We start from the raw sequence: 18,646 nt of genomic DNA on the forward strand, positions 1-18,646 counted from the left end.
TCCATTTGGAATCATGTCTGTAAAAGAAGGTAATCAAGTTAGGGAATGTTATCTAGGCCAAGTTATTAGATACTGTCATGGAATAAGGTGTTTTATGAAAGTAAATTTTTCACATAATAAAAGCTTGTCATTTTTTTTAATGTATTTTTATTTCAGAGAGGAAGGGAGAGGGGGAGAGAGAGAGAGAGAAACATCAGTGATGAGAGAGGATCATTGATCAGCTGCCTCCTGCACGCCCCCTATGGGGATCAAGCCGGCAACCGCAACCTGGGCATGTGCCCTTGACCAGAATCAAACCCAGGACTCTTCAATCTGACGGCTGATGCTCTATCCATTGAGCCAAACCGGCTAGGGCAAAAAGCTTGTCACTTTTAAATGTTAAGCTTAATTTTATTTTAGCCACTTTGATGGAAATCTTTAATGTGTTGTTTTCTTTTTAAATATAGTGCATTTGAACATGACTCAGCTTTTAGTGCCTTAGAGTTGATGTTATAAACATTTTTTTATGTATGTGTTGTAATAAGCCCTCTGGGAGGGCCGAGACATTAGGGCTTCCCCCCCCCCCCCCTACTCCCACCATCGTGTAAACTGTTGACTGCTAGATTTTGTTTCTTGTCTGCTTGTAATAGCTTAGTTGTCTCATTCCTTAGTGACATGCTGTTTATTTTTACATTGGTATATCTATGTGGCCATTTAACATTATATTCCATTGCTCCTTTTAGTCTATTTTTGTTTTGCTGTGGACTAGGACTCCAGAGCACTAAAGTGATTAGAAATGTGTGAAAAGTCTCAGTGGACTTAATTCCATCTCAGTGCATTCACGTCAGTGGCTCTCTGTCCTGACTGCGTTAGAATCACCTTAGAGATTTTCCAGTTATATACTCAGGCCCCATCCCTAGTTGTTCTTATTCAGTGGATTTCCATTTGTACTTCAGAGTCCAATGTGATTGTGATTTGTGTTACAGCTTGAGAATCTCAAGTCTTGATATTAGAAGTTTTTGGAGAAAATGAGGTATTATCATCTGATTATGATATTGACTTCAATTTTAAAATATTTGATTCAAATCTTTCTTTAAAAATGTCACATACTTTTCTGATTAATATTTAGAAAACATGAGAAACAGAGCCTTTTCTAAAATTCAGGGTTGTTATGTTGAACATGTTATTATACCATGCTTATGAAATCGTGTATTTCATGTTCTGGCACTGTCAAAAACTTGCCATTTAAAAACAAAATTTGGTAATATGTAAAATCTACTATTGAGAGACAATAAAATCCTGAAGAATGAAAGAAAGTGACAATGTGAGGATGGGATTTTAGAGATAACTAAGACAGTTAAAATATGGTGACTATTGCTCTGGCTGACTTTGTTATTTTATTGTATGACTTTGGGGATGAATTGTTCTTCCATTTCTAATTGGATTTGAAGAATAAAGAGAAGTTTAGAAGATCTCTTTTCCCACCACTTTCAGTAAAATAACTGATAGTAGGTGAGAAATTTAAACCATTTTCTGTAAATTGTCTTTTGGTGGTTTAGAGATTTAGATTGATTTACGAATGTATGATAAAAATTATAATTATTAGTTTAAAATATGCTTTAATGATTTTAGTAGTTCATAGTTGTATATTTAGCATAATATGGGAAGATCTCTACTTTTTAAGAGAACAAAACTTCTCACTGAGGGGTGTCAGGTTTCAATTATTCAGTGGCTGACACTTGAGGACAGAAAAATCTCTGAATCTGATAGACAGAGTTTAGTGCTTTGTCTGACTAAACAAAGTTGGTATATTTTTTAAGATAAGCCATTATACATGGATAGGTAACTAGCTGGGAACACATTTGGCTCAGAACAAAAACATACCTTCTAATGGACCATGAGATAAAGAGAGCAGATTGAGTTCCATTTGACAGTGAAGAATTCTATTTTAAATTTATTAAACAATTAAGAAAAATACCAGCATGTTGAATATTATTTAGACTATTACTAATCTCTTCACTCTTGGTAAAGCCTGATTACTTGTTCTTTATTATATACCATTCTTTTCTTAAAAGAAAAATGTATATACATATATATTATTGATTTTTTTTTTTACAGAGAGGAAGGGAGAGGGATAGAGAGTTAGAAACATCGATGAGAGAGAAACATCAATCAGCTGCCTCCTGCACAGCTGTGCCCACAACCAAGGTACATGCCCTTGACCAGAATAGAACCCGGGACCCTTGAGTCCACAGGCCGACGCTTTATCCACTGAGCCAAACCGGCTAGGGCATTATTATATACCATTCTTTTCAAAAGTATCAGTGACAGGAGGCAAGATAAATCATGTGGAGATATAACGGACACCTTAGGTTTTAAATTTCAAATTCTTCAGTTGTAATATTCTTTTATTGAAGTGAAAAAGAAAAGCAACCACCTTCTACTAAAAGATCTGGCAAAAGGGGGTGTGAACAAGGAAAAAGAAGCTAAATCTATACCAAGGAAGAAAATTTTGCCTGTATCGATTTGCCACTTCTGTTCCACTAAGGGACTTTGTTCTCTGCATACTCACCTCTCTGTGGCACTACTTAGTGACTCAGAAAAATTGAAAAGTATTACCTCTTGCAAAAAATTTTAAGAATAAACCGGTAAGCTTGTGAGGATGGTTGGTATGGATAGCAGGGAGCCACGTCAGTAAACATGTGTAGGGTCTCACTATGTTCCAGACACTGTTTGGACATTGAGTTTATAGTGGTGAGTAAGACAGACAAAATTAGGTGGTTACATTTAAAACAGATTACAAATTTGAAGAGGCATTGGTATTCTGAGACAAGTTGAATTTTACTTTTTGTCCTTTATGCAAAGATATTTGTTACTCTAATCTAAAAAGAAAAGGAATAAAGGTAATTAAATATAAAATGCCTAAGAATTTGATTTTTCTGTCTTTGAGCTTTATAAATATGCTAGATTTTTTTAGTCTGCTGTTCACAAGCCAGTGTTAGCTGTTCCATCCATAAAGTCCACCTTGAGTTAAGGCTTGAATCCACGATAAAAGGCAGCATTATCTCTAGTGACAGACAACAAGGACCTAGAACTGCTTAAGTCTCCATAAAAGGGCTTTGTACTGACCAGGATTACCTCCGTTTCAGATTAAGAAATTTGGGCCAGATTTGTTCCTGTCAGAGCCGTTCCTTGCAGTAGCTGTGTATGCCACAGGAAGCTGTTGAACTGCCTTTTTCTTTTTCTTTTTTTTTTGAACCTGGATTTCTTGTTTATCAACTTATGTGAAAAAAATGCCATAGTATATTGGTTTTATTTCTATTTTATACAAATGCTTAATTTTTTGCTTTTTTAAGTTAGAAATATTTTGAGTCATTTTTTAAAACTTTCTGTGTTTTTGTTGTTGTTTTGCACAATGTTAACTCTCATATTATGTTGTGACTTAGAAGGCTTGAAAATTTTTTTAACTGACTGTAGATGAAACTTCATTCCCACTGACTCTTCAGGAAGCCGCAACACCCACTTCCGCTCCCCTGCCAAACGTTTCCCTCTGACTTTTGTGCATAAACTTGGAAGCATTGTTGACCACATTGGCAGTTTGCCCAGAACCCTAGTGCCCTGTATAATTTGCATTATAATTACCACTGATTTACATACAGTGTGGGTGAATTGTCTTCCTAAATTTAAAGTAAAAAAATATTTTTAAAAATTTAAAATCTTTTTTCCCTCACCTACTCCCTTTTTCTAGGGTTGGGAAGTGACCATAGCTGTGTATTTACAGGCCCTAATCAGTTCCCTAGATTTCCCCACCCGCTGTGGACACAGTTCCTTCGCTCCCACTCTCTGTGCCCCCACTTCCAGTATTGCTTGCCTCTCACTTGCCATGCTCCTCCTCATCTTATCTCCTGGTTTTATTTGCTTATTTTCAAATCATGTTCTGCCATCTTTCTTCTCTCCTCAGTAACGAAAAAGGAATCATTGATTATTTTCACTCTGCCACTTGTCTGATGAGGGAGGCAGTATAATGTTGCTGGTTGAACAAATGGTTGATAAATTGGAATACATGAGGCCTAAATGTGGCTTCTCTCTGGCACTGTCCAGACCAAAATATTCTCAATCTTAAGAAGACCAGGGAGATAAGGTTGATTTCTTTGTCAACTATCTTCCTTTCCCATACCCGTTCAAATTGGTCTAACAAATACTTTTAGGAATATGCTTAATAATAGTTTAGTAGTCCTAGAATGATTGAATTAGACTCTAAATTCTATCCTTGGATGACTTGAAAACTTTGTTTTCTCATCTTAACCTGTTAACCGGGGAGTTCCCTTTTTAATTATGCAACGTACAACGGGCGCATACTCTTTCACTAGGACGTGTCAGTACGTCACGCCCAGTGGACGTAATTTTATATTATTATTTTTTTAATTTATACTTAATTAAAATAAATGAAATACATATTTTTCATTTATTTATATATAAAGTACAAAGGAAAATACAAAATTACAAACAAATAGAAAAGAATACCAATAAAAAATGGAAACATTGAATTAAAAAATTATAAATTTTACAAACAGTTATAAAGATTACAAAAAATATATACCGTCCCTCTCAGGGTGCAACATATATTTCAAGGATGTATTCATATGTCCTACCCGTTCCCGATACTGTTTACGTTTGACGTATTTATAGGTCCCGCTCGGTTAACAGGTTTAAAAAAAAGAGGAAAATGTAATAGGTCAACATTTAAAATGTTGGTTTAAAAAAGTGTATTAAATATGTTCAGTGTAAAGTCGCTCTCCCACCTGCCATGTTCCCCAGCCATCACAACTGAGGTTATGTACATTTTATGTACATCCTTCTCAAGTAGTTTATATATATGTGTGTATATATATATGTATGTGTGTGTGTGTGTGCGCGCACACACATACATATATATATATATATTACTCTCATATACAAAAGTACAAGAATTATATACTGGATTATAAACCTTGCTTTTTATATTTATTTATTTAGTTAGTTAATCCTCACCCAAGAATGTTTTTCCATTGATTTTTAGAAAGAATGGAAGGGAGGAAGAGAAACACAGAGAGAGAAATATTGCTGTAAGAGAGACACACCGATTGGTTTGCCTCCTGCATGTGCCTCAGGATGGGCCTGTACATGCCCGTGACGGGAATCAAACCCAGGACCCTTTAGTCAGGCTGATGCTCTATCCCAGTGGTCGGCAAACTCATTAGTCAACAGAGCCAAATATCAACAGTACAATGATTGAAATTTCTTTTGAGAGCCACATTTTTTAAACTTAAACTTCTTCTAATGTCACTTCTTTAAAATAAACTCGCCCAGGCCGTGGTATTTTGTTGAAGAGCCACACTCCAGGGGCCAAAGAGCCGCATGTGGCTCGAGAGCCTCAGTTTGCTGACCACTGCTCTATCCACTGAGCCAAGCTCACTAGAGCAAAACTTGCTTTTTTTAAACTTAGTAAATCCTGGACCTCATTCCATATAAGTAATAGCTTTCTCATTTTACTTTATGGCCATGTAATATTAAATTGTATACATTTTTGTTACTTATTTAACCAGTCATATACTGATTGATATTTACACCATTTCTAAAACATAAGACTTTTGTTCTGTATATGTGAGAATTTGTAATTGAAAAATAAAACAATACTCACACTAACAGAACACTTAAGCACTCTTAAACATCAACATTGGAGAACTAACTTCTAAGGTTTTATTAGTGATCTTTACTTGTTCTGAGTCATTCTTTACAGTAAATAACATTATTGTAACAGCCTTTTCAAAGTTATTAGGAAAAATATTTCATAATCATTGGTGACCATTGTTTGCATTAAAAGGCATTATCATTTTTATAAATTAGTATTACATTTTTAAAACTTCTTTCTTTTGTTTTTGCCTTTTTTTTTTTTGGACTAGATTCTTACAATAAATGAGGATGGATCACTTGGTTTGAAAACCCCTAAATCTCACGTTTGTGAGCACTGCAATGCTGCCTTTAGAACGAACTATCACTTACAGAGACATGTCTTCATTCATACAGGTATTTCTTGAATTAAAATGGGCTTATGGCCATTAAAATTATCTTTGCTATTTTCATCTTTGTGTAAATGTCATTCATTCCTAAGACCATAGCTAACCTGGCATTTCAAATTAGAGATTTCATAAGGCCAGAATGTCAGGAGGAAACCAGGGAAAACTTTAAATGAGAAAACAATTAGTATGGATGTGCAATATTAACTAATTTTTTAATTGATTGGATACTTATTTGGCTTAATGTGTTCATTTTAGCTAGAAAAATAGTCAAAGAATGTATTATTGAAAGCCTGTCAGCATTTATTTTTCTAGGCAAGACATCTAGATAGAGTTTGAAATATGAATTTGGGAATCGAAGATTAACCATGATAATTAAAAACATGAAGTTGTTGAGGGCAGAACTAAAAGTCCAGATCTTTGTGAGAACAGATTAGACATGTAGATTTAATTAAGGGGATTGTGGGGGAGAAAGTAGTAAGGTTATTTGAAACTATATATATTTTATTATTTTTTTACAGAGAGGAAGAGAGAGGGATAGAGAATTAGAGACATCGATGAGAGAAATCGATCAGCTGCCTCTTGCACACCCCCTACTGGGGATGTGCCCACAACCAAGGTACATGCCCTTGACCAGAATTAAACCTGGAACCTTTCAGTCTGCAGGCCGATGCTCTATCCACTGAGCCAAACCGGTTTCGGCAGTAAGGTCATTTTGATGAACTAGGAAAATACTGTTGTCCCATAGAATACTAGAGTATGACCAACCATAGTGCAACCTTCAGAGAGGATAGATACCTGAGAAATAAACACATTAGAATAAATAGCAAGGAGATAATAAGTAGCTTTTAAGAAAGTAGAATGTAGGGTTAAAGGCCAAGTGGGTAGTGAAGAGTTTGAGATGCAGAATAAACTTCTCTTTTAAGAAGGTGTGGTAAATGAAGAGGAAAAAGTAAGGAAGGTTTCAGGATTTCTGGAAAGTTTCTTTGCACAGAGCTGACCAAAGAATACTTTCCTTAAAAGGACAAGCTCCAGCAGAGAGGAAACATTTGAAGATGCAGGATTTCTTTAAAGGATGTTTAGAAAGTTTCTGGAGAAAATAAGTAAGGCATAAAGTGATGGTTGACCACAGAGAACAATGCGGGTGGATCTTCTGCAGATAAAAAGGAAGAAAAGATATTTATGACACTAGATAATTTGTAAAATTCAGTTAAATTAATGAACAATTTAAAACATTTGTATGGATAATTTGGAATTTTCCAGAATTTTGAGCTTCTAAGGTTTATCTTTCCTCATAAATAGTAACTATAAACTGTGTTTTATCCAGTAACTAATTTGTGGATGTGAAATTATTTTAAGGCGAAAAACCATTTCAATGTAGTCAATGTGACATGCGTTTCATACAGAAGTACCTGCTACAGAGACATGAGAAGATTCATACTGGTGAGTGTTGCCGCCCTTAGGAGGGTCATTAAAATTACCATTCAGATTAGGGAAGGATTTTTAATGAGTAACAGCAGCTTGTTGTCACTTTCATTGATTGGTTTTGTTTCTAAAGAGTATATATCATAGCTCATCTTTTTTTCTTCTTTTAATAAATCAGTGTTAACTATTAAGACTTGGCTTTAATGTCCAAGCCCAATAATTACCTTGAAATATGGTTTCTAATAACTTAAAATAATTTTGAAGTGACAAAAGGAAGTTTTTGTGAACTAGCTGTTTCCTTAGATGTTTAATAAGTTTATAATAGGTAAAATTATCATTTTCATTTATTGGGGACAGGAGCAAAATATCTGAACCCTAAGATAGCAATACCACTTTTTTCTTCCTATTTCAAGTATTTTCCTTGCTATATCAAGAAAGTTGTAATTCTAATAAGTTAGAAACTGTCAGTTTTTCAGTTAAGTTGTTAATGATTTAGAAACATATTTCGGAGGTCAATGTAAAGGAACCCACTTTATTTACTTTAAAAAAAATATTTTTACTGATGGTTGAGAGGGAGAAGGAGGGAAAGATAGAATCATCAGTGATGTGAGAGAATCATTGATTGACTGCATCCTGCACATCCCAAACTGGGGATTGAGCTTCAGTTTGGGCATGTGCCCTGACCAGGAATTGAACCCTGGCCTCCGGGTTCAGAGGTTGGTGCTAAATCACTGAGCCACGGTGGATGGGCAGAACCCATATTAGAGCAAACATTTATTTATTTATTTATTTATTTATTTATTTATTTTTACTAGTTTTATATGTAACCTTGATTTAGTAAACTATTAACTTGACTTTTGAGGTCTTTAAACATGGTAAAAAGTTTTTCTTTAGAATTTATTTTCATTGTTTTGCTTTCTGTGATATTGTAAAAGTGGAGTTGGTTAATTTGTATAACTTTAATCCTTACATTTAATAGAATTGAGAATGATGGTGATAGTATATGAATATGAAAAATACTGAAGTTCTTCATATTTCTTTATATTGAGTACTTAAGCAAGTGCCTGCTTGGTACTGTTATTTAGATGTGTTCTCACGGTACTTGCAGTAGCTGTGAAATCGGAGCCTTAAACAGTTTGTCATGTAGAAAAGCAACCTTTTCTGCCCAGTAACTTTCCTTACCTTTCTCTGCCCCTAACACGAAGCGTGAATGTGGCCAATCTCCTTAAATAAGACTTCAGCTATGCAGGATATCTGTATGTTTTGATGTTCTACTTTTCAAAGGTCATTATGCACACCAACCATTTCAGTTTTTTTTTTAATTTTTTAAAAATAGATATTTTATTGATTTTGTACAGAGAGGAAGAGAGAGGGATAGAGAGTTAGAAACATCTATGAGAGAGAGTCATCGATCAGCTGCCTCTTGCACACCCCCTACTGGGGATATGCCCACAACTAAGGTACATGCCCTTGACCGGAATCGAACCCAGGACCTTTCAGTCCCCAAGCCGACGCTCTATCCATTGAGCCAAACTGGTTTCGGCCATTTCAGTTTCTTAAGTAGACATTTATTTATCACTTCCAGATGGAAGGGAGTATACTAGGCACTTTGGAAAAAGAACAACTTCTTTGATTTTATTATAACTTACAGTTAAATTTCTATATAGTAATAAAACCTGATCAGATAACGATAAATGAAAATGGTTAACTATTTTGGGTATGTCCTCAATACCTATTAAATTTTGATGACTCATTCATTCAACAAAATTTTACTCAGCCTTCTGTTTTCAGTATTTTTTAGATATTAGAAATACGGAGGTCATACAAGGAAGTTTCCTTGGAGTTTACTTTCTAATGGTAGAGACATATATGTATATGAACAGGCACTTTGTTGTAATAAGTGGTGCAGAGTTTTATACAAAATGCTATTGTGTCCTGAGGAAGAGCTAAGTGTGCTCTTTGTTAAAGGTTACATGGGGAAGGCGACACACAAAAACTATAGGAGGCCCGGGAGAGAGGGAGAGAAGAGGGAGGGAGGGATGAAGGGAGGGAAGGGGGGGGGGGGGGAGAGAGAGAGAGAGAGAGAGAGAGAGAGAGAGAGAGCCCCCCCCTTTTTTTTTTTAAACAGTGCTTTCTCTTATTGCATGCACTCTGCTGTTTTCTAGTTTGTCTAGTAAATTTGTTTTTAAAGTGCTGGTCACAATGCTGTCATCTCACTGTTTGGGAAAACAACTGTGCTAGGCCATGGGTACCTTTTTTATTACTATTATTGTTTATGTAATATGTAATATGTCTCCTTTTTCCCCCATCAACCCCTCCCCAGCCACTCCCACCCCCAGGACAAGCCCCCATTGCCCCAGTGTCCATGCCCATTGATTATGCTAATAAGCATGTACATAAGTCTTTGGTTGATTTCCTACACCTGCTCCCCCTCCCCTGCCTTCCCTCTGTGGACTGACGGTCTGTTTGGTGTTTCGCTGTCTCTGGATTTATTTTTGTTCATCGGTTTATGTTGTTCACTAGAGGCCCAGTGCATGAAATTGGTGCATGGGGGCTGGGGGGTGTATGTGTTCCTCAGCCCACCCTGCACCCTCTCCAATCTGGGACATCCCTTTCACAATCCAGGACTGCTGGCTCCCAACTGCTCGCCTGCCTGCCTGCCTGCCTGCCTGATTGCCACTAACCACTTGTGCCTGCCAGCCTGATCACCCCCTAACCCACTCCCCTGCCTGCCTGATTGACACCTAACTGCTCCCCTGCCAGCCTGATTGCCCCTAATTGCCTTCCCCTGCTAGCCTGGTTGCCCCCAACTGCCCTCCCCTGAGGCCTGGTCGCCCCCAAACTGCCCTCCCCTGCTTGCTCAGTCACCCCTAACTGCCCTCCCTTGCCAGCCTGGTTGCCCCCAACTGCCGTCCCCTGCAGGCCTGTTCCCCCCCCCCCCCAAATGCCCTCCCCTGCAGGCCTGGTCCCCCTCAACTGCCCTTCCCTGCAGGCCTGGTCCCCCCAACTGCCCTCCTCTGTAAGCCTGGTACTCCTCCCAATTGTCCTTCCCTGCCAGCCCGGTCACCCATAACTGCCCTCTCCTACCGGCCTGGTCACCCCTAACTGCTCTCTCAGCTGGCCTGGTCAACCCTAACTACCTTCCCCTGCAGGTCTGATCACCCCCAACTGCCCTCCCCTGCCAGCCATCTTGTGATGGCCATCTTGTGTCCACGTGGGAGTGCCATCTTTGATCATATGGGGCAGCCATCTTGTGTGTTAGAGTGATGGTCAATTTGCATATGACCTCTTTATTATGTAGGATTACAGTCCACAAATGAATATGATCATGTGATATTTATCTTTCTCTGACTGGTGTATTTTGCTTAACATAATGCTCTCCAGGTCCATCCATGATGTGGCAAATGGTAAAAGTTCTTTCTTTTTTGTAGCAGCGTAGCATTCCATTGTGTAGATGTACCACAGGTTTTTAATCCACTCATCTGCTGATGGGCAGCACTTAAGCTGTTTCCATATCTTAGCTATGGTGAATTGTGCTGCTATGTACATAGGGGTGCAAATATCCTTTCTGATTGGTGTTTCTAGTTTCTTGAGATATATTCCTAAGAGTGGGATTACTGGGTCAAACGGCAGTTCCATTTTTAATTTTTTGTTCTTATTGTTCTTTCATGTTTTATATATATATATATATATATTTTTTTTTAATTGATTTTACACAGAGAGGAATTGAGAGGGACAGAGAGTTAGAAACGTCGATGAGAAACATCGACCAGCTGCCTCTTGCACACCCCCCACTGGGGATGTGCCCGCAACCAAGGTACGTGCCCTTGACCGGAATCGAACCCGGGACCTTTCAGTCCGCAGGCCGACCCTCTATCCACTGAGCCAAACCGGTCCCGGCTGTTCTTTCATGTTTTAAATGGCTTTTGTTTTTGGAGGGGCATCCTGCCTTTAAGTTTGCCCATGCCAAGTTTTTCTCTCTAGGCTCTTAGTTTAGAAGAGTGTATTGAAGTCGTTATTGCATATGTTTTTTATTTGCCTATGTTTATTTATTTTAAATTGTAAAGAAAATAATGAGTCACCTATGAACTGATCCTCAAAGATTGTGTGCTAAGGACTAACAGTACTTACAGACTCTGTTCTCCTATGGCCTCCCTCATCCTTTTAGGTCTTATTACAGTGTCTCCTCCAGTCTCTCAGCCCCCAAGCCCACTCTCTCTCCATTTACAACATGATTAAAAATCATTACCTGGTTGGCTGCTCTTGCCACCAATAAAGAAATTCTCTGTGGCTTTTACAAACTAAGAACCTAGCTTGATTTGGTTTTCAGGTAGAAATTTTACACTCAATCTGTTCAGACTGTCACTCCCTTCTCTTTCCTAAATTTAGGCTAGCCTATGAAATACCACTTTAAGCGAGAGTACTTTTTCATCCCAAGGCTGATCTCTGAAATTCTGGTTAAAGCTTTGTTTCTTTAGCTTAAGGCATTGAAAACTGTCAAAATCCAAATATCCTTGGGATTGCTATTTTTGGCAGTTATGGGAGATCTTTGTCTTGTGACTATATTGTACAATAGATCTTTTGCTTACGATATGTTTGGGGATATGGGAGAGAAGGTGAGGACTTGAAGGGAAGGTTGAACATAATGATCCTAATTGATCATTTTGTTGAGGGTCAGAATTACTGCTCAGGTACACACAAAGGTTAAACATTCATCATCACTGGACTGTTTGCTTTGTGATCAGGTTCTTTTATCTAAGGTGCCTTTTCTTCTGCATTTTCAAATGCACATACAGAAGAAAGGTTAGAATGCTATATACCAGTTATGTTGTTTTCTAGAGAAAAATCTTGCCATCATTTTACTAACTGTAAGGAAAAGCCAGTCGTATTGCCATGGGGGAGGGAGTGTGGGTTTGAGGAGTAAAGAACTTAAGTATAACTTTCAGTATTTTAATTTTATGAATTCCTCTAAAGAGTACATAATTCATTAGTAGAAATGTTATTAAAATGTTTCTGCATATAGGGAAGTTTTTATAAATTGATTTTATAAATCCTCCCAAAAATTAAAGGGATTTTGAAAATAAGCCAAATAATTTAGAATTAGGCATATATTTTAGGTTTCTTTTTCCAAAAAGTTTTTTTTAAGGGTTTAGTTCTCAAATATGTACAATTTTATAGCTAAAAATGTAGTAAGAAACACTAGAAAACATCTTCTAAGTAAGCATGTTTCATGTCTAAAAACATATATTATCCCTTTCCTCTTGACTGTGATTTTTGCTCACAACTATGTTAAATAGCTGAATAATATATTATTTTTCCCTCCCCCACCCCCCAGCTGCATTGTTATTTTTTAAACCAGTTGAGCTAGTGGGTGGAGTCAGAGAGAATGTTGATTCGCCCTTGACTGACTTAGCTCAACACTTTGTATTTCCTTCAGTATGGCTCGGTTATTACTATAAATTATGGTTTTCCTCTCGTTATTTTGATGTATTAAAAGAAAATGTTACAGACCTCGTTAGGGTTTAACTCTTTGGAAGATGAAGGAACTAAATCCTGTTTGTGCTACGAGAGCGTGGCCCATACTGTGAGCTCCTGGCATTGTGACTGCTGAAGCCAGACAGCACTGGCAGCGACAGAGCTTGCCAGGAATAAGCAGTTGAGGTGCAGATTGCTGTGACTGACATTCTCTGCCTTAACAAAGCTTGCAGAAACCAGATTTTTCTTTCCTCTGTTAATAATTCACACTAAAAGATTTGATTACACATAAAAATTGCACACTATAACAAAACATCTTAGTAAAGATAAAAAAGAAATCATACATACACCTATAAATAAAACACTGTACCATACTTAAAGGTTTTCTGTGTTGTTGGGTTTTTTTTTGTTTGTTTGTTTGTTTTTTGTGGGGGAGGGAGATGGTGGAAGTCATCCAGAAAATTAACTCTATTTTAACATTATTCATTAGAACTGAAAATGTGGAGAATCAGGCTTTATAATGAAAGTTGCCTAGTGTTCAGTTAAGTGTCTATGTATATTTTGTGTGAGTAACCGTTCCCCTCAGATTCATGTAAAATGTTCTTTATTAGTTTATAGTGCCTGTATTCACAACTTGACAAATCCTATAAAGTAGTACAGAACTGGCGCTGTAGCAGCTGAGATGAATTAGACCATTGAGGATTCAGCTTGGTGGCTTCATGGGAGAGGTAGACGCGCTGGCCCTGGGAGGTAGATTTAGATTTTGTCATTACTCCCTTGTGTTACGGGGGAGTCAAGTGTCATCACAGGAACTGTAGGCGGTAGAGCAGAAGGAGGACAGAAGCCAGGCCCGGGAGAAAAATCGGGGGTGTACTGATGTTGGAATCTTTGGGAGGGATAGGCATACTGGTGGTAGACATCAATTCAGAAACGCAGAGAGTAGCAACTTAAAAATCAGTCAGACAAACAGACATCAGGATAATTACAGATGCTGGATAACAAGACAAGCAGAGTGTCAGATATACTAGATGAAGAACAAGATGGAGGCAGGTACTTCAAAATAGTTTATAAACTAGAAATTCCTGATTCCTTACCCTTGTCATAGCTCAGCTGCAGAATGCTCTGTATTAGCAAGATTGCAGTAGGGCTATTGCCTGTGGCTTTTCTCCTGCAGTTTACTGTGGGAAATGTGAACAGATTTCATGCTCGACACTTACTACTTACCTCTCAGTAGATCACTGTGCTTGACTTTAACAAAATAAATAGTATGTGTGAGTGGGTGGGGAAAGTACCAGAAATTCCTAAGAAGTCATCATTATCACAAACCTAATAGTACTGTCAAATTTATAGAGTACCTGTTCTCTGCTAAACACTCTATTAACCACAGTACATGAACTCTCTTTGTCCTCACAGCAGTCTTGGGAGAAAGGTACTGTTGTTGTTGTTGTTGTTATTATTTTTTTTTTTACAGATAAGAAAACCTATGGGTCAGAATGGTTAAGTGACTTACCCAGTGTACACAGCTGGTTAATGGCACAGGCCAGGTCTGCAAAGTGCATGCCTTTAACCCTTATGCTATTGAAAGGGTAGATCTAGCACCAAGAACATTTTAAGCTCACAGAAACTTTTGGTTTTAAACATGGAGGTTTTTCTTTTGTTCAGGTCAGGGCTCTGGACCTGGTCTTACGGCTTGTGGGTTGTTGGATATGCCTGCCTGAAATGAAGGCTGAGGATGTGGGAGGAAGAACAGACTCCAGCTGGTATGGGGTGAACACAGGCAAGAAGCACAACGTGTCAACGGCCATTCAGAGCAGAGCAGAAAGGAGTGGGTAGAGTAATAGTGGGGAGATTAAGACTAAGAGGCTTGATTTTAGAGTTATATTGTTAAGCCTTGATGCCTGTCTAAGGAGTATCAAACTTATCCTGTAAGTATTCTAAAATACCAGGGCACTTAACTCCCTTGTTGGAAGACCATTACTGTTTTGTGAAGAAAACTGGAAATTTGTTAACTGTTGTTTTGTTAGCTATAATTAATATGAAAAATTATAATTTATGCAGGCAATTACAAATTTATTGTTATGCCCAGACTTCGTGATCCCCAAGGACCACCAGGGAGCCAAGTCCGATGCAATAAGCAAGAGAGACTTCACCATGCTAGCATGTGCTCCCCCACTCATGCCGGCAGCATGGCAGAAGAGAGCGAATTTCTTCCGGTCCAGGGGTTTTGAGGGCTAGGGATAACTCCGCCCTACGGGGCGGAGTTGGGAGCTCATCCTCGCCCCGCCCTGCCCTTTCATTCCCCCCTTGTCTAATGTGCCTAGTCAAATCATTGACTCAGCAGCCTACTTCCTTTCAGCATAAACAACAAATACAGTTATCAAGACCCTTAGTACCACAGTTCCCATCAGTATTGTCCTCACTGAAATCCAGTTCCCCTCCTGCAGGCATCAGTTCTCCTCCTGGCCTGTAGTTGCCAGGATCCAGGCCATGCAGGAGCTGGGAGTCATGTAGTTAGGTCTGGGTGCCATCTACTTCAACAGCAGTGGGCGTGCTCAGGATAACAGTGCAGCATCCCTTTGAGTCCTTGGGCAGCAAATTTCTTTACCCACATTGAGTTCCGGGGCTACAGGGTCTGCGGTGGGCACTGGCAGTGCATCTGGAACAAGCAAACTGCAGAGCCTGTAAGGACTTGAGCAAGGAAATGGTTACCATACATGATCCCCTCCCAAAAAGGGGAAACTTGTCCCAATAAGGGGTACACCTGGCCCTCAAGAGGGCAAAGGACAGGGGGTTGGTCCAATTTTCACCGAATCTAAGACACATTTAGTTAAACCTCCTTTTCAAGAGTCTCGCCTGTCCTAAGGCTAGAGCTATGATACCTTAGCTACCAAGGGGAGGGCTGTTATCTGATAGTGGGGTATACCTCAACCTAATCTGAAGTGTCTATAAAAATTAGACCTTAATGCTGGTGGTTTAATCTCTGAAATCCACCTACCAATGCTCTCCTGGGGAGGTTCCCTGGGACCTGAATTCCCAGGGGGGATCCCCTTACCTTGCTTAGCATTTACCTGTGCACAGACAGTACTTCTAGCAACTCTGCCTCACAGAAGTTCAGAAGTCTTGGTGACACTTAACCTGGTGTCACCGGGCAACTCTGACCTAGAGCCTCTGGGACCAACAGTCTTGTCATCTGGAGGGTCCATCAACCATCTGGTTCTTCAGTGGCTTGCTTCTGGTCAGCCAATTCCTTTTGGCTGCAGTTGGTACCCCTCTTTTCTTTGTGGATGGCACAGTGTCTCTATCAAAGGGCCTGGATTAAGGCCAAAAGTTCTGGAACTGTGCCCAAATGGTGTGGTCCAAGGTGACTACCACTGCCCCTGTATATCAGGTCCCATCCTGAACATAATTGCTCCCATCCGTGAACAGTACCTTGTCGTCTGTTACCTCTGTGCAGTCATGAATGGGTTCCATCATCATCATCTGGAAGCAGGCTGGCAGGGTTGATGGCCAGAGTTTTCTGAATCTGGACACAGGGCTGGTCCAGGAGAAAAGCCTGGCCCATCCAGGTTAGCTCCTGGTCCAGAGTCCACTTATCTGCCTCCTTCAACAACAATGCTGTGGCTGCCACAGGGTCCAGTCTCTTAGACAGATAGGCAACAGGTCTCTTCCAGGGACCTAGAGTCTGAGTGAGAACCCCTTTGGCAATGTCTCTTACCTCACTCACATAGGGGTGGAAGGGCTCCGCATCGTCCGGCAAGGCTAGGGCAGCTGCTGAGATGAGAGCCTTCTTTAGCTCCTCAAAGATCCGTTGTTCCACTTTGGACCAGTTCAACAGCTGCATTCCCCCAGTACGTGTTCCTTCCGAGGACCACAGTCCTTCTTGATGTCCAAGGAAAACAGGCAGTTTGTCCGGTGGTTTCCTGGGCTGATGTACGGGTCCTATTGGCTCTCTCAAGACTAAATAGGGTGCCCCCATGCCCATCAGGAAACTAAAAGGCTTGCCTCTCCTAGCTAACCTGTCAGGACATACTCTTTATAATTTCTATAAAAATCTTATCTTCCAAAAATACATAACCATGCCTCAAATTTTAAAAGGCAAGGGAGGAGGGAGCAGGTCCAGTACCTGTTCCCAGGCCTCTAACAGCCACCTGAAATGTAAAATGCCACATTTTCCCTACAGATATAGATTTATCTACATTTCTAAGCCCCTCTACTCCCCACTGCAGAACATCGGTGAAAATTGTCCAAGCAGTCTCGGGGGGTTAATCATACAAATAATTGTTTTCACATTGTTTTAACACAATTCTAAAGTAGATACACATGACTGAAACCAAAAATTATTCCCAAAGTTTAAACAAAATACAAGATGCAGGTACAAGCCCAAATTCAACAACAATGGCATGTGAGAAAAGCAAAACAGAACAAATCAAATATAAAAGTTTCATATGTTACATTAAACATTACTTTAGAAAAACTGACTTAAAAAAATACTGCATCACTGACTTAAAATAATTTTTAAGTGTAAGCATTACATACTTTTTCATCTGACAAATGAGAATAAATCAATCCTTGAGATCTTTGATCATTACTGCTTATTCTTAACATATATAATACAGTTTAGCCTGCCATATTCTAGGCATCTAGTTACTGCAATTAACTTTTCCTAATTCAACTTATACTTTGAACTTTTAAAGCTGGCAAGTCAAATAAATTTGGCATTTCTTAGATTAATAACATTACATTTTTAATATATCCTACTTAGGGTAAAGTTTCAGCAACAGATCTAATCATACAGTTTTTTCAGATCTCAAAAATTTTTTTTTTCTGAAGTTCAAACAAAGCACTGAATAATCTCTTTGTAGGAGAGCTAATAGTCTTGCGCTCTCCGGCCTCCCCTAGACCTCTCCACACCAGAGGCAGTTTACTAGGATTTAAGACAATGTCAGAAAATCATAGGTCAATCACAATTCATACTTAAGTAGCTATATGACTCTGCTTAGCTGATACCAATGACAAGGAAGACTAACCATTGTGGGCTGCTTCACCACCAATTACCTGCCACTCCTGAATCTGGAGCAGCATACAAATGCAAATGAACACATTCTTTACCTGAAGACTCTCAGCCATTAACGGCCATTCACCACCATTCACGTAAACTTGTTACCATTACCATCTAGTTTCCGCCTCATGGCGGGGAATTTCAAGAGCTGCTTACAATGACTTGGGAAACCAGTTTTAATTTATCTCCACCACTTTTAAAACTTATTCTGTACCCAGAAAAGTGTTTTTAAGCACAGCCCAAAACTATGCGCACTCGTTTTGAACTGGCCTTTTCTCTTTACTGAGCACAGAGATTTGCCCTTGAGCTCTTCTCCGGTACCTGATGTCTCCAGGGACCAATGTCTCTATGCTGGCCCAGGCCCTTAGGGCCCAGGCCCCTGGGGCGAGGCTGCTTTGGCCACCCCAGCCACACTACTCAGGCAGCCCCCGAGGAGAAAGCGCGGGTCGCCCCAGCGGCTTCCCGGCTCCACTTCCCAGGCAGCCAGCAAATTAACCCAGGTGCCTGCTCCCCGAGCGAGGCCACCACTGCCCAGCCGCACTCCAACGCACAGACTGAGCCCCGCGGGAGCCCCCCCTCCGACCCAACGCCGCCAGGGGGCCCCGCACCGCCACGCCGGCCACACTTCGCCGGCTCCATCCTGGGGCGCCAT

At 39.5% G+C, this 18,646-nt stretch overlaps 1 protein-coding gene across 8 annotated transcripts in view; it reads left to right on the forward strand.

The window, feature by feature from the left end:
- Positions 1 to 18,646, forward strand: part of ZNF148 (zinc finger protein 148) — a 129,749-nt gene that overhangs the window by 95,517 nt on the left and 15,586 nt on the right. For 7 of the 8 annotated variants that reach the window (XM_036447066.2, XM_036447069.2, XM_036447067.2 and 4 more), the window contains 2 exons: positions 5,922 to 6,045; positions 7,395 to 7,478. In XM_036447066.2, coding sequence (XP_036302959.1) covers positions 5,922 to 6,045; positions 7,395 to 7,478 — 208 coding nt within the window. Of the gene's footprint in view, positions 1 to 5,921; positions 6,046 to 7,394; positions 7,479 to 13,425; positions 13,497 to 18,646 lie in introns of those variants that run through there. The other variant, XM_045583916.1, reaches the window with a different exon arrangement.

This window comes from Pipistrellus kuhlii, unplaced genomic scaffold (assembly GCF_014108245.1).
Source record: "Pipistrellus kuhlii isolate mPipKuh1 unplaced genomic scaffold, mPipKuh1.p scaffold_m20_p_2, whole genome shotgun sequence".
In the NCBI taxonomy this organism is placed as follows: Eukaryota; Metazoa; Chordata; class Mammalia; order Chiroptera; family Vespertilionidae; genus Pipistrellus; species Pipistrellus kuhlii.